This window comes from Phyllobates terribilis, unplaced genomic scaffold (genome assembly GCF_046119375.1).
Source record: "Phyllobates terribilis strain yellow unplaced genomic scaffold, ASM4611937v1 Scaffold_3__8_contigs__length_932513732, whole genome shotgun sequence".
Lineage (NCBI taxonomy): Eukaryota > Metazoa > Chordata > Amphibia > Anura > Dendrobatidae > Phyllobates > Phyllobates terribilis.
In genome coordinates this window covers 872,776,922-872,800,964 of record NW_027362763.1, presented here as the reverse complement: position 1 = coordinate 872,800,964, position 24,043 = coordinate 872,776,922, and the positions used below count along the sequence as shown (strand labels likewise).

Below are 24,043 nucleotides of genomic sequence, written 5' to 3'. Positions count from 1 at the left end.
ATAATAACACAGGCCTGGTGAGTAGGATATAATAACACAGGCCTGGTGAGTAGGGTATAATAACACAGGCCTGGTGAGTAGGTATAATAACACAGGCCTGGTGAGTAGGATATAATAACACAGGCCTGGTGAGTAGGGTATAATAACAGAGTTATTTTTGGTAATATCTAATAAAATTCCTTAGCTCATCATTTGCGATTTTTTTTCAAGTCACTTTTCTTTTTTGTCTTATGGTATTAACTTTTTTGTGCCATATTTATCAAAATGGCATACACGGTTCATGAAATTTGCACAAAATTAAAAGTGCTCTTTAGTTTTGACTTTTACTTGCTTTTTGACATTTTAGTGCAAAAAGTTGCACGTTGCGCTGAAATAGTGCAAGATTTGCTCCAAAATATTTGGCGTACAGTTTATATAATCACTCCAAGTATATTTGTGCAGCAATAATTTAACTTTTTAAAAAGTCGTAATTGATGAATCAGTCAAAAACATCTAGAAACACCAAAACCTGCACCCAATGGCAAACATATATAAGCAAACAGGCGCACTCAAATAAAATTATGTTTTAAAAAGGCGCAAACTAAACGATTAATTAGGCGCAAAAAAAAAAAACATGAAAAACTAGACAAAAAAGTCATAAATGTAATAAAAAATTGGGGCCTTAGTTGTTCTTCAGTGACCTATTCCATGGTTAAAAAATGTTTTTGTATAGTACTGTTCAGTGAACCTTATATTCTGCAACATGCTCTTACATCGAGATCACTTTGAAAATTTGAAAACACATGTTAGGTTTACATTACAAATGGATGAAAAGTAACACGAAAGGCCGCAATGTCTCCCAGCAATTAGCTTTGCATTACACAGACTTTCACCATTGTACATATGATGCCTAATCATAACAGACAGAAACCATATTATAAAAAGCTGCTTGTGGGGCATTGACGGCTCGCCCCTACTCACATCCCATGTGTTCTCCGCAATGACAGATGAATCATGTAAAACAAACATCATAACAAAAATCCTTTTGTGACTCTCCAAGTCCTTTCTGCAGATTGATTCATTGTGTCCAATGTGCAGTCTGTTCTATTGTTTTCTAATGGCCGTTGTGCGAATATGAGAACAACAGTCCAAGTAACTAACAACTGTTTAAATAGAATATTAAAAGCATGAATAAAACGTAGAAATAACACAAAGTAAAATTCTATGATCCAATCAAAAGTAATATAAAAATCTTTATTTTTGTAAGATGGTTTATATTACCATGGGATAAAATCAACTTTTCTAGCTCTGCAACTTACACAGTTACTGTAAGGAGCTAAATTGTGCCCTTTTTGTGGGAAGAACTAAAATAAAAGAAATAAAATTTTACTAAAATAAAAGAAAATTACATCCATGAAGAAGTTTATTGGAAGCGTCTTTTCAGACGTCTTTCTTTTACATCCCAAACATAAAATCGTGGCGGCTTCCAAGTGGAATTCGCCTGAACAATGGTCAGGTCACTTCATTTAGCTGCTTCACTGCTTTCAAAGTCTGAAGCGGTTAAAACAAGTTGCAAGAGATGGGACATATTCACAGCAAGTCGTTTTGACATTGCAGTGCATATGTTTATTCTTTTTTACTTTTTATAGTGCTTTTTATAGGCAGGGTCCGGGTGGAAAAAGAAGTTGTGTTTCCCATACCCTTCATGAATAACCAGCTATGACTCTACGGGTGCAGTGAGACAACTGTATAAATCGGAACGAGATCGAAACACAGTGCACGGACTGGCCGGCAGCTCTCCCGACCTGAGCATGACATCTGCATAGAAAGAAATGAAGCTGTCACGCTCGAGTCAGGAGAGCCGCCTGCCAATCCATGCACTGCATTCTGATCTCGCTCTGATTTATGCGGCCGTCTGACTGTTCCCACACGGTAGGTTTACACGACTGTATTAAAAATTGTTGAGAGTGTCATCCAGAAAAGTGGGACGATTTCTTTCTCACTTGTCAACCGTGTGCTGTCCGTTTTTTACAGCAGCAGCTGTACAGAACTGTTTAAAGTTTTCTAATGTTACAGAAATGCAATGTATTTGTGAAAATCGGATGCTTTACTGGGCTCCGCGTGGCATCTGTTTTTTTTTGCGCACCCATAGACTTGAATGGGGGAGTCTCATGTGATTTATGGAAGAAACTTGTGCTTGCTGTGATTTTTTTCACATGCAGATTTAGTCAATGAAAAAAATCATCGGCACTAGAGATGAGCTAGCATGTTCTGTTAACCCTTTTGGTGAGCATGCTCGGGTGCTCGCTGAGTATCTTCAGTGTGCTCGGGTGTTATGTTTAGTTTTAGAAACAGGCATTCCTCACATGTATTAAAGCTGTCAAACAGTCATAAATCATGAGCACGGAGTGACTAAAGCATAATACCCGAGCACGCTGAAGATACTCGGAAAACACCCGAGCATGCTCGTAAATCTCGAGTAACGAGCTTGCTCTCTCAGCACTAATCGGCACTGCCCAGGTCAGCAAATTGACTGATGTCCATTTTTTTCACGGATAGCACTCGGACAGAAAATGAACAAGCCCAAACAGTTCTAAAGCTTTGTACATGAACACTCTTCAGCAGTACCAGTGCTTCCTGTTTATTACCATAAGAATGTGCTGTCCACCAGATTTTTTTTTTTATGAAAAAAAAGGATCTTTAAATCATTACCACCGTTATAATAAACGTGAAAATAAGCGACTTTGTAATAAATCTAATCAGAGAAATCTGCTTCTTTATCTATCCACCAGCAATGATCTTTTATTCTAAATTCCTGGGTAAAATCTGTGTTCAGTAAAGAAAGAATGTTACATTACTGAGATAGGAGATGGGAGTTAACCCTTTCGGCGAGTATGCTCGGGTTCTCGCCGAGTATCTTCGACGTACTCGGGTGTTATGTTTCAGTCACTCTGTGCTCATGATTTGCGACTGTTTGACAGCTTTAATACATGTGAGGAATGCCTAAGAAACAGGCATTCCTCACATGTATTAAAGCTGTCAAACAGTCGCAAATCATGAGCACTGAGTGACTGAAACATAACACCCGAGCGCCGAAGATACTCGGAAAACACCCGAGTATGCTCGTAAATATCGAGTAACGAGCATGCTCGTTCATCACTAGTTACTAGAGATTCTGTGTAGAAAGAGGGATAGGATGGAAAGAGGGGCTCTGCCTCTAGCTCCTCCCTTCTACTTCCTCTTCCCCAACCATCTACATAGAATCTCTTCAGTAGCAGCTGCTATCTCCTATCTCAGTAATGGACAAGTCTTTCTTCACTGAATACAGATTTTACCCATAAATTGAGAATTTTGATAATGACTGATCAGTCCTGGTGGATATAGAGGCAGATTCCTCTGATAAGATATATTACAAAGTTGCTTGTTTTAATGTGTATTATTGATTTATGGAATAAAAATTAAAACAACGGTTACTCTTATGCCATCCCAAAACAACATTTTTTTTTCAGGACATGAATGGCGACATACTTCTAAAAATATTTCTGTGGATAGATAGAATCTGATATTGGCCCTTAATACGAAATGTTTTTTAATTTTGACCATATATAAGGGTCTGGTTTGGGGTGCTCTCACATTTCAACAATTAGCAGTCAATTTTAAGAATTTTTGCCTTCATATTGTTTAGAAACTCACTGAAGGTTTTCCAATAAATCAACAATAGATAGTTGATTAGATGATTCATTCTTTTAAGGTCTGTATTACTTTCTTTAGCTAACCAAGGTGTAAATATACAATGGATCCAATGTGTTTTTCATTCTAGAAATTCTAATTATATTTCCGTGGCAGCTCCTACCAGGGACTGTTCACATGTTTGAAACTTGGAGTTCTGTGCAGAGCCAAGTTAAACTGTATGTCGTGACTAGTCAGAAGATTTCTAGAAATAGCCATACACAAGTGCACGATTTACTAAAATCAACTTTTTTGTTGCACTCTATTCATTGAAGTTCAAATAAGAAATTATATTTCATCAAGCTGCAGATTAATGTAGTTTCAAAATAATGGGGCCACCTGATCAAAAATAATTGATTTGTTTGCCAAAAAATTGATTGCAGACATAGATGAATGCCAAGAGCTCTATGAAGCCTGCCAGGGAGGAGGAAGCTGTTACAATACGGATGGGTCTTATACATGCGTTTGTCCAGATGGCTTCCTGCTCATAGATGGAAGAAGGTGTCAAGGTATAGTAGAGCTATGGAAAACAGAAATCTTGCGGCTTTGCGGAGAGGGATCTGGTTATAAATTTCCATTGTGCAAGCCAAGCTGAAAAAGACATAACAAAGTGATATTTTATGAAAGTACATTGAGCAATTAAAGGGGTTGTGCAGTACATTAGGTTACCCCCCCATGTATCCAACCCGGGTCCCTAAGACTTTTTGTAAATACCTTCTGTTGCTGATAATGCCTGTGAGCGGCGCTATCGGTGGCCGCTCACGGGCATTACGTGACCCCGAGCTGCAGCCAGCTCTGACATCCGCTGATGTCACGACAAGTGCTGACAGCAGCCGGAGGTCACGGTCTTCTTGGTTCCAGGTGGATGCTAGGCTGTGGGCGGGGTCACACCCAGCATCCACCGCGCGTTCTGCCTCTCCCCATTCATTGGGAAAGCGTGCGGTGGATGCTGGGTGTGACACGGGGGGTAACCCCGCCCACAACCCAGCAGCCACCGCGGGGACCCCAGCGCTGAGTTACGCCTCACTTGTCGTGACGTCGGCGCTGGGGTCACGTGATGCCTGTGAGCGGCTACCGATAGCGCCGCTCACAGTCATTATCAACAGCAGAAGGTATTTACAAAAACTCTTAGGAGTTATTAAAATCTAACAAAATACTAAGTTGATGTTTTATTATTCTCTGCTTTTTGGCCAGTGGATAGCAATGAATCATCCATGCCTTCTAATTAAACAACCCAATGGAAATGTCATATGACATTTTAAGCCCCATCTAAATAAAAAATGTCTCTTAATGGCCTATAAAATTGTGAGGATCGGTAGATGAGAATTGTTTTAAGGGGTTTTCCAATTTCAGTAAACCTCTCTCTCCTTTTTGCAGTTTTCAGGGTTTATTTTAATGAGCACTACACAGTGCCATGATAAAGTATTCATACCCCGTGAAGTTTTCCACATTTTTTCAAATTACACCCACAAACTTAAATATATTTTATTGGGATTTTATGTGATATACCAACATAAGTTGGCAAGTGCTTGTGAAGTGTAAAGGAAATTATACATTTTTCTAATTATTTTAAAAATCTAAATCTGTACAATGTGATGTGCATTTGTATTCAACCCCTTATATTCTGATACCCCCAAATAAAATCCTGAGTGACCAATTGCCTCCAGAAGTCACATAATTAGTAAATTGAGTATATCTGTGTGTAATATATTCTCAGTATAACTACAGCTGTTTTGTGAAGGCCTCATAGGTTTGTTTGAGAACATTAGGGATCAAACAGCATCATGAAAACCACGGAACACACTAGACCGGTCAGGGATAAAGTTATGGAGAAGAGTAAAGCAAAGTTAGGTTATAAAAAATAGGCCAGGTTCTGAACATCTCATGGAGTAGTGTTTAATTCATCATCCAAAAATGGAAGGAGTATGGCACAGCTGCATACCTACCAAAACATGGCCATCAGGCTAATCAGAGAAGCAGCCAAGAGGCCCATGGTCACTCTGGATGGGCTGCAGAGATCCACAACTCAGGTGGGAGAATCCACAGAACAACTATTAATTGTACACTCCAAAAAACTGCTCTTTATGTAAAAGTGGCGATAAGAAAGCCATTTTTAAAGCAAGCCATAAAAAGTCTTGCTTGCAGTTTGCAAAAAGCATGTAGGGGACACAGCTAGCATGTGGAAGAAAGTGCTCTGGTCAGATGAGACCAAAGTTGAAATTTTGGGCTAAATGCAAACGGTATGTGTGGCGGAAAACTAACACTGCATATCACCCTGAAAACACCATTCTCACTGTCAAACATGGTGGTGGCAACATCATGCTGTGGGATGCTTTTCTTCAGCAGGGAAGCTGATTAGAGTTGATGGGAAGATGGATGGTGCTAAATATGGGGCAATCCTGGAGGAAAACCTGTTGAAAGCTGTAAAAGACTTGAGACTGGGGTGTAGGTTCACCTTCCTGCAGGACAATGACCCTAAACATAATGCCAGAGCTACAGTAGAATGATTTAGATAAAAGCATTGATGTGTTTAAATGGCCCAGTCAATGTCCAGACTTAAATCCCATTGAAAATCTGTGTCAAGACTAGAAAATTGCTGTTCACTGACACTTTTATCCAATCTCACTGAGCTAGAGCTAGTTTGCAAAGAAGAATGGGCAAAAACTTCAGCCTCTGGATGTGCAAAGCTGGTAGAGATATACTGTACTCCAAAAGACTTGCAGCAGTAATATTGCAGCGAAAGGTGGTCATAAAAGTATTGACTCAGGGGGGCTGAATACAAATGCACGTCACAATTTTCAGATTTATATTTTTTAAATATTTAGAAAACCATGTATCATTTCCCTTACACTTCACAAATACCTGCTACTTTGTTTTTGGCATATCGCATGAAATCACAATAAAATACATTTAGGTTTGTGGGTGTAACATGGAAAAATGTGGAAAAGTTCACGGGTTATGAATACTTTTTCAAGTCACTGTATAAAAAGGCCCATCTCTCTGGAAACATAAGGCGAATTATTAAAAAAAAAGAAATAATCTCGGAGCAGTAGGAATAAAATAAGAGCAACAACTGGCCACTTTTGACTTGGCGACAGGTCCACTTTCAATTGGTTCTCCGGGAATAATAAAGAAAAAGTTAATGTCAATATGCATAAACTCCTTAATACTTTTAATTAGCAAATCATGCTAATTTTTTCTAGGTAGGTAATCACTATAGCACATTAAAAAGGCAGTGTCGTTGTTTACATTGACTGAAGCCTATTCTAGAATGTAAACGGGACATATAGCTCTGAGCATGTGCAGTAGAAGCTCTGCCCCTTCCTTCATGTGTAGGAAGTTGCGCTCAAGTAGATATCCTGATTTATACTGGAGATATTAGGAGTATTGAAGCTACGAAGAAGCTTCTGTCTTTCTGAGTGGTCAGCGGCAGCTCTGAGCTGGATATAGTTGAATGTACATGATTTATGTTATTTCTAGGTGACAGCAGCAGAGCTTAATACTGCACATGCTCACAGGCACCTTTCCTATAAACATTCTACAACAGCCATTTTAATGTCCTATTGTTATTACTTCCATAGACAAAATGAAGTTGATTTGCTAATTAAAGTATGGTATATAGAAATTTAAAGGGTTTGTCCACCTTTAAGGACATTTTTTTACATAAATGCAAGTGTTTGGTCTAAAAAATTATTTTTGAGATTTAAAGTTTGCACCATTTTGCTTTAACAGGCTTTTTGTTTCCAAGCATGCTCAATTTTGATGTGGTCCGTGATCATAAGTCAACTAATAGGAGTTCAGAGGAAAAGAGATAGAAGAATTACAATTTCTCCCTTCAGACCAGCAGAACGAGTACTCGAATGGATTTTTAGTTAATAGAAGATAAATGGTGCAAAAATGTCAAAGAAACCCAATTGCAAACATGATTTATAGCTCCAAATGCATTTAAGTAAACATTAAATGTACCCAAAGGTGGACAACGCCTTTAATTGTAGCAGTTTAACTCCTGACATTGTCATACATATAAAGGTCAACCACTTTGTCAAGGAAATCAATTCAGTGGTATCTACCTGCTTTTATTACTTATCCTTTATAAAGGATTCTAAAATTAATAGAAGTGTGTGATCTTTTTCAGATATTAATGAATGTAACAATCCGGAACTTTGCTCTCCAAATGGAGAATGTCTCAACACTGCTGGTTCATTCCACTGTATCTGTGATCAAGGGTTTACTACCACTCCTGATGGGAGATCGTGTGAAGGTATTTTTATTTATTTATTTTTTGCTTTTTTATTTCATTGACCCAATATTTAAAATTAATAGCAAAGCACAATATAATGTGGATGTCAAGGAAACATCAAAATAATGCAGTTATTTAGCATATATAAAAAGTTGCTTTACTAAAAAAAAACTCTTCTTGTATGCCCTGTTAGGGCATATGGATGTTCTAAAGCGGGCTCCTTGCTTGGGACACCTACCACCAGAATGGATAGGGCAGCTCTTACAATGGTGGTTTTGGCCTAGGCTTGATATGATTGGCTATGGCTGCCATGTAATACCGCAAGGCAGAAAAATATATGGCAACCACAACCAATCATGTAATATTACAGCTGTTCAGAGGCAGTCCCCGCAAGAAGCAGCTGATCTCATGGCTGGTTTCATTGTAAAAAGGGGATGTCCTCATGGAGCGACCCCTTTACTATTGTAATATTATTTGTACTCTTCTTTTGTAATATATTACATTCAATTGTGGTTGATTTTCTATTTAATTCATATGATGAAAATGACTGAGAATAATTTTTCGATTAGTTTAACTCACCCAATTTTTTTTAACAAATATTGACTACGTGAAAGCAAACTTTGTGTCTGTACTCAATATAACCATTAATGATTCTCATAGCCTGTCCTGAATTTTCCAGTTGCTTGACATGACTAAGAGCAGAGTAAGCTTCTCTGACTTAAAGGGGTTTTCAATTACATCTGAAAGATTGCTGAGCCCAGTGACTGGCTGCAGCGGTCACATGAGGCATTAAGGGTGTCACTTTCACAGACGGGAAAACACATGATTGGCTTGGAGGAGTAGGGACACAGAACTGGAATTGCAGGGATTAAAAAGTCAAGTATATACTGGAAAACTCCTTTAAGATATCCCATTAGTTTCTATAGCCAATAATAAGTCTGCAGCAGCAGTACAAATGTTATCTTTTCCTATACAAATATAGAATGTGTTAGCAAACACATATGACGCTGGTCATAAGCAAAAGGTTCATAATGAATTTTATTTCTGGTTAAATTATATCCAAACCACAAATGTGTGTAGAATGGAATATAAAACAGAGACCACAAACGGTATGAGCGTGGGTGTCCACCATCCATGAATGTACAAGTGTGGACGTCTGCTAAAGGTTTGAAGAACATATTTTCTGACCATTAGTTCTCACCAATGTACTGAGCAGAAACATGAAATTCTCACACAACTTATGCCAAGTTTACTCTAAATGTTTTCACCAAAGAAAGACCTACATCTTTTCCCAGAAAACTGAAAATATGTAACCGAATACCGGCTTAGTAAAGCCAGGTGTTAAAACGACACCGGTCAATTCTAAGGGAACACCCTCAGAACTAGCCCAAACTCAATCGGAGGAGGCAAAGCCGATCTCGCCTTGTAATAGCTTTCTCATATACAGTGCAGTCTAAAAAAAGCAGTTTAAAGTTATAAATTCTTATGCAGTATAATAAAACCTAAGAAACAATGGATTTTCAAAGCTTTTACTTTTCCGCTTGAATGGTGTGGCAAATGAGCATCCACCATACCACTCCGTTGAATGTCTATGTGGCTGACCGAAGCAACCGAGTACTCTATTCGGCTGTGTCCTCACAGATTGTGCAGTGAAGGGAAAAGTGTTTTTGAGGACCCACCTTGAGGTCTATTGAAGTGTCATAATTAACCTACATAATACATAAATAAATTAAGGCCCCCTTCACAATTCCTGATGATACCGGTACTGGAAAAAACAGTACCGGTGTTATTAGTGTTGCGTGTCTGTGTGACATACTTGTGTACATGTGCGTCATCAGTGTGGCATTTGTGTGCCATTCGTGTGTACGTACGCATCATCCTTGTGGCATCCGTGTGACACGTACGGGAATAAACGCCTTGCAAAAAATAATGATTTTTATGTGTTAAAGGGAACCTGTCACCAGCAAAAACCCTATTAACCTGCAGATATGCGGTTAATTCTGCTTCAGTCACAGGGGCAGCGACAGCATGGGCTCAGTCACTTCTCTGAGAATGCAGGGCCGGGGGAGGGCGGTTACAGCCACCACTCTGTATTCTCAGAGTGGTGACTGAAGCGGCGCAGTCCCCATGACTGAAACTGGAATGCTGCCACGGAAAATAAAGTAAATTTTCTCCCCGCAGCATTCAGCTACATGCAGACTTCGGGCAGGTTAATAACGCTATTAAACTGCTGATTAACCCCATATCTGCAGGTTAATAGCTTTTTTGCTGGTTACAGGTTCCCTCTAAAGGTTTGCAAACTTTGCAAAGACCCTAGATAGATAGATAAATAGATAGATAGATAGATAGATAGATAGATAAAGTCATAGAGGGATAGATAGATAGATAGATAGATAGATAGATAGATAGATAGATAGATAGATAGATAGATAGATAGATAGATAGATAGAGAAAAAAAATGTTGGAACAGCACCTTAAAAATTATAATGGGTGTAAAGCCTCCCAAACAATTATCAGCAGCACTCCAAAGCATAAATATGAAAAAAGTGGACTTTATTCGCCCATCTGGTGTGGCAAGGTTTCGGTTGTAAACAACCTTTCTCAAGTTTTTCTTATTTTTCTTATTTTTAGATAAATGAGCTCTGCTTCATGCTACATCTAAAAACTCTAATTGCATCACAACTGTTGCACCCAGTAAACTAAGTGATACATCATTGCAATCAGGGTCTCTTTCTCTACAGTATTCTGCTCTCAGATGAGGGAGCAAAATCCTGGTGACAGATTCACCTTAACCTCTATATGTTTGTAAGCAAGTAGAACACTAACGGATACAATAATGATCTTACATTTTCAAGACAAAAAGCAAGATAAAATAAAATAGTAACAATGTAAAGAATATTTTATATTAATAAAAAAAAAACATCAAACACCTCACAATAAAGTTTATCTTTTATACCACACTGATAGACGGAGCACAGAAAAGACACATTTTGTTAGGGTCCCAGTTTCATGCAGTGATATGTCATGCAGAGTGTAAATTACCCCCAAAATGTGTAAAATATATGGAATTGCATCATTGACTACTGTTTATTAAATTACTGTCTACTGTTAGCGGTCTTTTTATAAAAGAAAATCCTGGCACTGTTAGTGAGCTACCTTCAGCCAAGTTGACGAGAGATCTTCTGTTGAATATTTATCTATCCTGGCTGGTATTTCGAGAACTGCTGTAAAGTGGTTTTGACTCGGGATTCACTAGAGAGTTGTTGGAAAAGAAATACTTAGACTTAATGTTGATCTTGTTACCATCTGTTAGATACATTTCTGCTTTTAAAAGACCCTTACCACAGGTCTGCTATCCGAATTAAACAATACATCTCATGCTCATGGAGTCTCCTGTCTTACGTCTCGGAATACATCTGTGCAGAAAAAAGAAAAATAAAGCTCATTTTGTGGAACAGTGGAACATTAGGGAAGCAAAGTTCAATTACTGTTGGGACTGCATGGAAGAAGTGTAACTTATTAACAGCTACCGTAGTGGTAGAGCTGCCAACTCTTACAGATGATTTGGTGGGAGCCTTTGAATTATTATGAACTTGCATTGAGCTATACAGATCGAGGTGATTATAGTGGAGACATTTTTTGTCTGGACACTTTCCACTAAAAAGTTCCCCCAGCAATCTTATTACTTTTGTAGGTACACAAGGTGTGAATAAATAACAAAAATAGCGTCTGAAAAGAAGAGAAAAATCAGAAATGAAAACATTCATGTGCATGAGACCATAAATTCTTCTCAATGTGTTAGTCAGGAGCACACATTTGATTTTCGTCCACCCTTGTGTCATGAGTTTTAACTTTTTAGATTACTTATATAAATAAATCAAAATTATATTATTCTGATCCATTCCTGGGGGCGTTTACTACTCAATAAAACACGCAAGCACACACAAAAAAGAATATTCTTTTTCCATGTGGAATTATAATAAAAGTATACCTTAAGATATTAATACACATTAGTATTCATTTAATGTCTGAAAGTTTCCATAGATAATGTGCTTATAGCTTTGTTTATTTTAGTATGGAAATTTCTATGTAATTTATCTAAATATGAAAAAAAAGCTTCAAAAAATATTGTAAAAAAATTATTACATTTCAATTTTGAGCTAAAATGCATGCTAGATTTATTCTATTTTAATTGCTAATCTGTGTCAATGAATGGGTCTTATTGACACTTATGAACATAAGCAGCTTTTCTGTTGTAACGCATGTAATTAAAACACAAATGAGGTAATTAGAACGCAGCGTTTTGGACCCAGCGAAAATACACTGCTTCCACAATGCTGATCATGGGAATGTAGCCTTAATGTCCCTCTTATTCATTCTCGTCTGGATTAATACAACTCTGTACTAATCAGTCTCTCTCTTACTAAACTCTCCCCTCTCCAATCTGTCCTGAACGGAGCAGCCAGGATCATATACCTCGCCAACCGCTACACTGATGCCTCTACCCTGTGCCAGTCATTGTACTGGTTACCCATCCGCTACAGAGTTCAATATAAACTCATCACTCTCACACACAAAGCGCTCCATGCTTCAGCACCCTCCTAAATCTCCTCCCTCGTCTCAGTCTACCACACTACCCATGTCCTCCATTCCCCTAATGACCTAAGATTAACATCCTCAATCATCCGAACCTCCCACTCATGTCTCCAAGACTTCTCGCTTGCTGCGCCAATTCTTTGGAACGCACTACCCAGGACACTTCAATTAATCCACAATACCCACAGCTTTAAGCATGGCCTAAAAATGTATTTCTTTAGACTGGCCTATCGCCTCGACACACTTGTCTAACTATCTCTGTTTTTCCCATACAAAATTTCCTTCAGAATCAGGACCCTCGTATCATCCGTTCACACCCCCCCCCCCATGCACTTAATAGCCCTCTGTGTCTGTACTGTACACATACTGGCTGGTGACTGGTTCATTCAGCGTTCTGTGAATGCCCTATTTATTTTATTGATGGCTGGATCGTACAATGCAAGCAATTGTTACCATCCACCTTTTGTGTCCCCACTATTTTCTCATAGATTGTAAGCTTGCGAGCAGGACCTGCACTCTTGGTATCCGTTGATTTATGTGATTATTGTTATTTTGTATTGTCTTTATTGTCTGTACAAGTCCCCTTTAAAATGTAATTAGCTGCGGAATATGTTGACGCTATAGAAATAAAAAATTATTATTATTATAAGTGACATACAGCAGCAATGCATGAACATTGTTTCTGCAGACCATGGTACAAGGCATGTCTTTGTGTGCCTGCTGTATGTTCATTGACTTGTATTGTGTCTCACTTGCAGATGTTGATGAATGTACTAACAGCACGCTGTGCAGTCAGGGGTTCTGTGAGAATACCAATGGTTCATACCGCTGCCTCTGTTATCAGGGGTACCAGTATTCTCTGGACGGACAAGGCTGTGTGGGTAAGTTAACGCTTTTTCTAACATTTTGTGGACTTTGAAGTGAATGCACGTTTATGTCTATTTTTGCAGTATTCCGTTACTATTGTATCACTAGTCTCTATGCAGAATTATAGAGGTCGGCCAATAAGTTATAAAATGTAAAATGATGTCATTGCTGAGCATCTTGTCCATAATGTATAATTAAAGATGAAAGGATTCCAGCTTCGTAAATTTGGAGGAAAATGTATTCCAGTAAAATGGATTCCATATACAGGTGGTTACAGCAACGCGTTTCGAATGCTAAACCTGTGTTAATTATCAGAGCTCTGATAAAGAACACAGGTTTAGCATTCGAAACATGTTGCTGTATCCACCTGTATATGGAATCCATTTTACTGGAATACATTTTCTTCCAAATTTACAAAGTTGCAATCCCTTCATCTTTAACCTTACTACAAGTGGTCCCTTGAGTTCTGTGCTTCAAGACGCCTGAGCTTGGGTGAGCTGGTGTTTCTTTACTTCATTGTCTATAATGTATGATTGTTATTCCGTCACATGATACATCAAGTGATTACTTCATTCAAAGCTCTATGGTTATGGCACAGGTAAGTAGATAACCAAGCTGCATCTACAGTGTAAAGAACATTGCTATGGACAGAGCTGACCCGGTCTACAATGACAATAATGGAGTATAGACAAGACCTCTCATGTACTGCACTGCTCAGTTTATTTTTCCAAAATGGGGTAATATTGGAACAAACATTAAAGGGGTTGTTCTAACAGGGCATATCAACAGGATATGGCAAAAATGTACAATAGACGTTGTGACAGCTTGTATCTTAAAAACAGCCCTGTCTCACACTGCCAAAAATGGGGAGGTGGCTGCACATGCACAGCTCTCTTCATTGATTTCTATTTGATCATTCATGGCTACCTCTCCATTTTTGACCGAACGTGACATTGCCTTGTCATCAAAATGCAGGAGGTTCCCAAGCTAAAACCTGACACCAACTTTAAAAGGTATTTTGTTTGATGCTATGCATCAGTGCAGAGTCAGCTGTCAGTCAGTGACGGGGCGTGTTTACAGTCGCTGTTCTCAGTGCTCCGGGCATGCCTGCATGACTGAAAGCCAGCTGCTCCCGGGAGAAATAAGATCATTTTCTCCCAGGTGCCGCACTTTCAGTATTGCGGCTGGACACCTTCATAAAGCTATTAACCTGCAAATTAACCTTATATCTGCAGGTTAATAGCGTTTTTGGACATGACAGGTTTCCTATAAAAGCATTGTCCAGCCCCTGGGAACTTTTCGGCAAACATTGCAGTTTGCTGAATCCTAATAGACTGTAATATACACAATTTTCAGGTTCAAGCCGTTGTCACGTGACTGCAAGTGTACAATTTACATATTTGCGGTCATGTGCCACCAGATTCTCATCTGCTTCTGTTAATAGAAGATTAAGTGATCCACCTCTCTAACTTTTGCACTCACATAATGGGATGTGTGTATGTATGGGTATAAGCAGGTAGTGATTTATACAATTAGCAGATAATGAGAATGGAATAGAATGTTAAAATATGGTCAAATACAGCAAGTATGGATGGATTTCCTGCATGTGATCACTATTGGGTCATTTTGAATCACATTTTAGAATAATTTTTTTTTCCCTTTGTATTGTTTGCTGATGCGGAATTAAACAACCATATCTATTTGTATGTGTCAATTGATCATTCAGTTGAGCTGGAACATTGAGAGAAGCGGATGAGAATCTAGTCGGCATGAGATCGGAAGTTTGCAAATTGCATACTTGAGGTCAACTGATGGCTCCTCAAAGCGACAGGTGGAGCTAAATTTTAACTGTGTGTATTATACACTTTTAGGATTTGGCAAGCTGCAGTGCTTTCTTAAAAATTTCCTCAGGGTTTGATAACTCCCTTTAAAGGGGTATTCCCATCTCCAAGATCCTTTCCCAATATGTAGTAGGTGTAATAATAATAATGTTAGCAAATACCTCCATTAGAAATGTAGTATAGTTTTTCTGATTTGCTATGTCTCTTTCCTCATGTTCATGCATTGCAGGACCTTAGGTATCCATGGTTATGACCACTAGCAACTAGCTAACGAACTGTCACTTTATCAGTGGTCATAACCATGGATACCTAATGTCCTGCAATGCTTGCACATGAGGAAAGAGACATAGCAAATCAGAAAAACTATGCTACATTTCTAATTGGAGATATTTGCTAATATTATTATTATTACACATACTAAATAACTGAGATAGGATCTTGGAGCTGGAAATACCCCTTTAAGTTCCACAGAGAATTTTGTGAATGAAAGGCATATAATTTGGTTATATTATATAATGTAGCTTATGTTTTGGTGCCATTATTACTTTTAGCTTTTTAGGATAAGATATGACTTCATATGTAAATATAATAAATTCTTACGCTATTTAAAATTTGGGAGTTGAATATAAATATAAAAGATTAGTTTTCCATCCATCACTTTATGATCTCAACATCTGCAGTTTCTATTTAATCTAAAAAATAGCTTTATCTGTCTGTACAGGCTTTAAAAAGACATCATTTAGATCATTAATGTTTTCCATTGTTGTAGAAGACATTTATTGTACCTATATCTGGACCTATAGTATTTCCATCTTTTGTAAATACTATAAATGTTATTTGGACATCGTTTGCAGGAACCAAATTCCTAACATGACAAATACCCGTTAGGAGGTTATTATTATTCAAAATTGGGGCTGTACAGTTTATATATAGCCACTTATCTTACTTTTTGGTTTATGATTCTGGAGGATTGAAATTTTTGGACTTTTCATTAAAATGATATGAAGTACTATATAGCAGGTGTACATCATGGGACGTACAAAAACTTCTTTGAACAATTCTATTTTTGGTGAAACTCTTGTGTTAATATTTTTTTCTCTTGATTCATTTAGCACATTGCAAAAATAAAAGTTACAGTGTATACAGTGGGGAAAAAAAAAGTATTTAGTCAGCCTCCAATTGTGCAAGTTCTCCCACTTAAAAAGATGAGAGAGGCCTGTAATTGACATCATAGGTCGACCTCAACTATGAGAGACAAAATGAGAAAACAAATCCTGAAAATCACATTGTCTGATTTGTAAAGAATTTTTTTTTCAAATTTTGGTGGAAAATAAGTATTTGGTCAATTACAAACAAGCAAGATTTCTTGCTCTCACAGACCTGTAACTTCTTCTTCTTCCTCTGTCCTCCACTCATTCCCTGTAGTACTGGCACCTGTTTGAACTTGTTATCAGTATAAAAGACACCTGTCCGCAACCTCAAACAGTCACTCCAAACTCCACTATGGTGAAGACCAAAGAGCTGTAGAAGGACACCAGAAACAAAATTGTAGCCCTGCACCAGGCTGGGAAGACTGAATCTGCAATAGGCAAGCAGCTTGGTGTGAAGAAATCAACTGTGGGAGCAATAATGAGAAGATGGAAGACATACAAGACCACTGATAATCTCCCTTGACCTGGGGCTCCACACAAGATCTCACCCCGGTCAAAATGATCTCAAGAACGGTGAGCAAAAATCCCAGAACCATACGAGGGGACCAAGTGAATGACCTGCAGAGAGCTGGGACCAACGTTACACAGGCTACCATCAGTAATACATTACGCCGCCAGGGACTCAGATCCTGCAGTGACAGACGTGTCTCTCTGCTTACATGTCCGGGCCCGTCAGAAGTTTGCTAGAGAGCATTTGGATGATCCAGAAGAGTATTGGGAGAATGTCATATGGTCAGATGAAACCAAAGTTGAACTGTTTGGTAGAAACACAACTCGTCCTGTTTGGAGGAGAAAGAATGCTGAATTGCATCCAAAGACCACCATACCTACTGTGAAGCATGGGGGTGGCAACATGATGCTTTGGGGCTGTTTCTCTGCCAAGGGACCAGGACGACTGATCCGTGTACATGAAAGAATGAATGGGGCCATGTATCGTGAGATTTTGAGTGCAAACCTCAGCAAGGGCATTGAAGATGAAACGTGGCTGGGTCTTTCAGCATGACAATGATCCCAAGCACACCACCAGGGCAACGAAGGAGTAGCTTCGTAAGAAGCATTTCAAGGTCCTTAGGTGGCCTAGCCAGTCTCTAGATCTAAACCCTATTGAAAACCTTTGGAGGGAGTTGAAAGTCCGTGTTGCCCAGCGACAGCCCCAAAACATCACTGCTCTGGAGGAGATCTACATGAAGGATTGGGCCAACATACCAGCAACAGTGTGTGCCAACCATGTGAAGACTTACAGAAAATGTTTGACCTCTGTCATTGCCAACAAAGGATATATAACAAAGTATTGAGATGAACTTTTGTAATTGACCAAATACTTATTTTCCACCAAAGTCTAAAAAAAAATCTTTCCAAATCAGACAATGTGATTTTCAGGATTTGTTTTCTCATTTTGTCTCTCCTAGTTGAGGTCTAACTATGATGTCAATTACATACTTTTTTTCCCCACTGTAATGTCAGTTGCACTTGCTGATCAATATAAATATAGTTAATTCTGTCTACAAACCTTATTTTAATTCATACACTTACAATATTTAACATGAAAAGTCTGACAACAGTACATTTTTTCTCCCCCAAAAAGAGTTAATATAAGTTTAGTACTAAATTATAAAATTATATGTACACCAAAATGTTGTCACTGATAAATACAACTCATCCTGCAAAAAAAAAACAAGCCATCATACAGCTACATAGATGAAGAAACACAATTATTATGGTTTCTGGAATGCAACAATAAGAAAACAAATACAATTTATTTTGTCCTAAAGATCCAAAATGGGCAAGTCCTTTAAGAGAACCTGTCACTTGCTTAAATAAAATGAGTTAAATACCGTGTAAAAAATCCCAGAGATTTACTGATTCTGTCGCTCTTTTCCATTTTGCACTGTGTTGCTCAATTGCAGAGATATTAACAATTATTTATTCTAAAGCGCAGTATGTGAAATCTCTGCTTGTAGTGCAGCTGGGCATTTCTTCACCCCTCCCTTCTGGACACTGCCAGTCACAGCTTGGCAGCCTTTAAGACTGCTACATCAGCTGCCAGCATCTAGAAAGGAGGAATGTAAGCACTCCCCCCCCACAGAAGACCCCGACAACTCCGTAGAAACACCGAGTTGGATTGCAAGCAGAGATTTCACATATTATGCTCCAAAAGCAATAAATGTGAATATCCTTGCAATCAACTGATGTAGCTCAAAAACAAAAAGGAATTGCAGAATCAGAGGAGCACTAGCATTTTTACAAGGTAATTAAGTAATTGTTTTGAATAATTAACAGGCCCACTTTAAGGGTTTTTCGGGGTCCTCTAGTGAAGATAAGTTCTGCTGATGGGTGATAACTTATAGATATGTGGTTGGCTGAACACTGGAACCCATATATTTCATATACGGCAGCCGAGCATGGATTTTTCCAGCGGCCCCGTAGATAATGAATGGAGTGGTGGTCAGGCATGGGCACAGCCGATCCATTCTAAAGGAGATAAAAGTTAACCATTCTGCCGATTGGTGCTGGTCCCAGAGTTCATTCTATGAATCTATAAGTTATTCTAGTGATCTATAAGTTATTCCCTATCCAGCGGATATGATGACTTCACTGGACTACACCTTGAAGCTGCTCTTTTTGAACCAAGGAAAAAATGTTTCTCCAAATGGAGCTCTTTTATATGGTCATTCAATCAGGAAACAATAGGGATATCCTATAAGTACATTTTATGATGTAAGATGAGAGAAAAAGGTTGTCTGGTCTAGTCTTATGTCTGCAAATTCTAGATCACGAAATACATATTTATTTTCAGACGTCCTGCAAAGTTTGTCTTTCTCTACATCTGTAGGCTCGGCCTTAAGAGGAATCTCCTGTTTATTTTATTCATTTCAGCAGCTATAGGATTTAATTGTGCACTAGGGGACTTGCCTGTTCTAGCAGACTTTGCTGGCTCAGGAAATAGGGTTGAAGAAAGAACTGTCAGTAACAAGGAATGTGTCCCAATAACCATTCTCCCTTTTCCAGATGTAAATGAATGTGAAATGCTGAGCGGAGTCTGTGGTGAGGCCCGGTGTGAAAACGTGGACGGTTCATTCCTCTGCCTGTGTGCTGACGATAACCAGGAATATGACCCAATGACTGGGCAATGCAAATACATGCCAGGTAGGATAGATTTTCCATAGACTTGCTTAGAGATACAGTACTTTAAATTCAAGCAAAAATAAAAGTATTCTTCCAGAGATTTGGACAAATACTGATCAGGTTGTGTGTGTCACAAAGCTGCTAGAATTGTTAGTTTAAAAATACACTTTTATCTCTTATAACTAATTTGTAATTACATTATGTCCTAAGCTGACAACTTTATTCTTTGGTAGGAGTAATACGTTTTTCCAAAAATTACACCTATTAAAATCAATGACACACAGAGGCACCCATACTTTATAGGTGAAAATAGGGCACTTTTTTTGCTTTGTAAAGGCTATATAGCCAAAACGTCATAGCTACATTATGTTGCTATTATTTCTATCTCTTAACCTGACAGAAGGAATAAAATATTACATTTTATCCTATCTCTGGTGCATTGGACCCTTGGAAATTCAGCGCTTTCCAATTTGGGGCTCTCAGTAATGAACCATGGCATGATCGGAGTTGTATTTTTAAAACTCTTGGAAAGCTACAATGATTATTTTAAAGAAAACCTATCATCTCTCCTGACAACTGGGCGTTACCATTCTAGTTGTCAATGAGGTGTGGCTCTGCTCAGTCTGACAATGCCCAGTCAGTGAGATATATGTTAAATATTGGTATTTACTTAAAAATCCTCAGAGGACCATCCTCTTTATCCTCATGGCAAAAACTCTTGGAAATGTACATCTTTAGAATGATTGTAGGGGGGCATAAGTTCTACCTGCAGGATCACTCAAAGTGCGGCAGCTGTGATTGACAGCCACCACCCAACCACAATAGCCAGCAGCAGAGAAAAATCCAATCATGGCCATCATTAAGTGAGAGTTTCTCTATAGTAGATGAGATGATCCACCCACAACAATCACCAGGTTTAAGATGTGAAGAAAGTCCAGAAATTGTCCAGCATAAACTATAGTATTAAAGAAATACACAGGATCAAGTATGTTGCAATGCAAATGTATATGTACGAACAAACAATATGCACTCTGCTAATATTAAAGATATGAATTCCATTATTGTATTGTTAGACACATAACAATGTGTTTCTAAGTGCACATTTTGATCAAAGTGTGTATGCTCATCTGCTAAAGACTCACCTCACATGTGATAGCTCATGAACAGAATTGAATTTTAATAGCAAATACATTATGAAGCTTCTTAATTTCTTAAAGGATTTACAATGTTTTTAATAATTTTTTCTGCACTGGAAAACCTCTTTAAATTTTTAAATTGAGTGTTTAAAAGACAAAGTACACTCCCTGACAGAAGTTATGTCGCTTATCCATGTTATGTAAATAAAAGCTTATAACCTGACGTTAAATTCATCCATTGGTTTTATAAATTATTCTTTTGAAAGCTGAAACCCTCCCAAATTTAGTTTAGGTTAAGAAAATAAATTGGCATCAATGCTGAAATATTGATCATTTAATGAACACAGAATGGTCAGATTTTGGCAAGACAAAAGTTTTGTCGCCCACAGAAAGTAATGTGATATTCAAACAAATAATTATCTTAAAATACAAATATATGTTGCATAACATTGGTGAATGAAGATGTGGTGCTATTAGAGTCATATTTAATATTTTGTGTGACTTCCATGAGCTTGAAGGACTGCATCCATGCGGTTCAACAATGATTCATACAATTTATTAATGAAGTCATCAGGAATAGCAAAGAATGCAGTCTTACATGCCTCCCAGAGTTCATCTAGATTCTTTGGTTTTGTCTTCCAAGCTTCCTCTTTCATCCTACCCCAAACATGCTCAATGATGTTCATGTCTGGTAACTGGGCTGGCCAGTCCTTGAGCACCTTGATCTTTTTTGCCTGGAGGAACTTTGTTGTAGAGATGGATGTATGAGATGGAGCTGCAGAATTTGACCCCTTTTATGATTTGGAATGTAAGAGGTAGCTAATACTTCTTGATATTTTAGGCTATTGATATTGCCTTCCACCTTGCAAATGTTTCGCACACCCCCATACTGAATGTAACCCCAGACCATGATCTTTCCACCACTAACTTTAACTGTTTTCTGGGTATATTTTGGATCCATACAGGCTCCAGTAGGTCTCCTGCAGTATTTGCAGCGGCTGTGGTGTAATTCTAATGAAGATTCATCAGAGAAATCCACCTTCTGCCACTTTTCCAGCGTCCATCTGTTTAGCAGGCTGTGGGACTTTGCAAATGCCACACGGTTTTTTATTTGCATTTGTTTAGTGCTGGCTTCTGGGCACTGATTCTACCATGGAGGCCATTTCGAGACAGAATCCTACAAACTGTTCTAGTTGACACAGGGACTTGAGGTGACCAGGCCTGTTGGAGCTCTGCTGCAGTGGAAGAGGGGCTTGATTTGGATTTTCTAACAAACAAACGTTCCTCCTGAGCAGTTGTCTTGCGGGGTCTGCCGGACCCGGGCTTGTCAAACATATCTCCAGTCTCTTCAGATCTTTTTTTAATTCTTTGTACTTGACACTGACACATTAAAGGTGCCAGACACCTCTGCAGTGGATCTGGTCTTCAGCCTCTTGATAATCAAGGCTTTGTTCTCAGGGTGGATTTTTGGCATGTTGTCAGAGCTCAAGTTGCAGTTCAAGTGAAGGTCTGGGGTGCTGGGTTTCTTTTTATACACACCCACTAATTAACCAATCATTTACTGAGCACTGGTAAGGATGTAAACTAGGATTGGGTGCATTATATGACCAGGCGACTAAACTTTTGTCTTGCCAAAATCTGACCATTCTGTGTTCATTTTATGATCAATATTTCAGCATTGATGCCAATTTACTTTCTTAACCTAAACCAAATTTGGGAGGGTTTCAGCTTTCAAAAGAGTAATTTATAAAACCAATGGATGAATTTAACGTCAGGTTATAAGCTTTTATTTACATAACAAGGATAAGCGACATAACTTCTGTCAGGGAGTGTACGTATGCAAACAATCAGCCAAAAAGCCTCCAAATGTAGAAAAAAATAGAATGGAAGCAGCACTCCCATGGAAATAAGTGGAAAAAAGTGGACTGCAATTATTCAGCTCCTCATTAGAAGCCTTTCTCAAAGAATAGATGTACTGTGTATGTATATATACAGTATATATATATATATATATATATATATATATGTGTATATATATATATTTATATACAGTTAGGACCATATATATTTGGACAGAGACAACATTTTTCTAATTTTGGTTCTAGACATTACCACAATGAATTTTAAACAAAACAATTCAGATGCAGTTGAAGTTCAGACTTTCAGCTTTCATTTGAGGGTATCCACATTAAAATTGGATGAAGGGTTTAGGAGTTTCAGCTCATTAACACGTGCCACCCTGTTTTTAAAGGGACCAAAAGTAATTGGATAAATTAAATAATTGTAAATAAAATGTTCATTTCTAGTACTTGGTTAAAAACCCTTTGTTGGCAATGACTGCCTGAAGTCTTGAACTCATGGACATCACCAGACGCTGTGTTTCCTCCTTTTTGATGCTCTGCCAGGCCTTCACTGCGGTGGTTTTCAGTTGCTGTTTGTTTGTGGGCCTTTCTGTCTGAAGTTTAGTCTTTAACAAGTGAAATGCATGCTCAATTGGGTTGAGATCAGGTGAATGACTTGGCCATTCAAGAATATTCCACTTCTTTGCTTTAATAAACTCCTGGGTTGCTTTGGCTTTATGTTTTGGGTAATTGTCCATCTGTAGTATGAAACGACGACCAATCAGTTTGGCTGCATTTGGCTGGATCTGAGCACACAGTATGGCTCTGAATACATCAGAGTTCATTCGGCTGCTTCTGTCCTGTGTGACATCATCAATAAACACTAGTGACCCAGTGCCACTGGCAGCCATGCATGCCAAAGCCATCACACTGCCTCCGCCGTGTTTTACAGATGATGTGGTATGCTTTGGATCATGAGCTGTACCATGCCTTCGCCATACTTTTCTCTTTCCATCATTCTGGTAGAGGTTGATCTTGGTTTCATCTGTCCAAAGAATGTTCTTCCAGAACTGTGCTGGCTTTTTCAGATTTTTTTTTAGCAAAGTCCAGTCTAGCCTTTTTATTCTTAATGCTTTTGACTGGCTTGCACCGTGCAGTGAACCCTCTGTATTTACTTTCATGCAGTCTTCTCTTTATGGTAGATTTGGATATTGATACACCTACCTCCTGGAGAGTGTTGTTCACTTGGTTGGCTGTTGTGAAGGGGTTTCTCTTCACCATGGAGATTATTCTGCGATCATCCACCACTGTTGTCTTCCGTGGGCACCCAGGTCTTTTTGCATTGATGAGTTCACCAGTGCTTTCTTTCTTTCTCAGGATGTACCAAACTGTAGATTTTGCCACTCCTAATATTGTAGCAATTTCTCGGATGGGTTTTTTCTGTTTTTGCAGCTTAAGGATGGCTTGTTTCACCTGC

The 24,043-nt window shown here is 38.5% G+C and overlaps 1 protein-coding gene across 3 annotated transcripts in view; it reads left to right on the top strand.

The window, feature by feature from the left end:
* LTBP1 (latent transforming growth factor beta binding protein 1) overlaps positions 1–24,043 on the top strand; it is a 439,153-nt gene that overhangs the window by 350,404 nt on the left and 64,706 nt on the right. For all 3 annotated transcript variants that reach the window (XM_073672632.1, XM_073672633.1, XM_073672634.1), the window contains 4 exons: positions 4,092–4,217; positions 7,844–7,969; positions 13,303–13,425; positions 19,473–19,610. In XM_073672632.1, the coding sequence (XP_073528733.1) occupies positions 4,092–4,217; positions 7,844–7,969; positions 13,303–13,425; positions 19,473–19,610 (513 nt within the window). The remainder of the gene's footprint in view (positions 1–4,091; positions 4,218–7,843; positions 7,970–13,302; positions 13,426–19,472; positions 19,611–24,043) is intronic.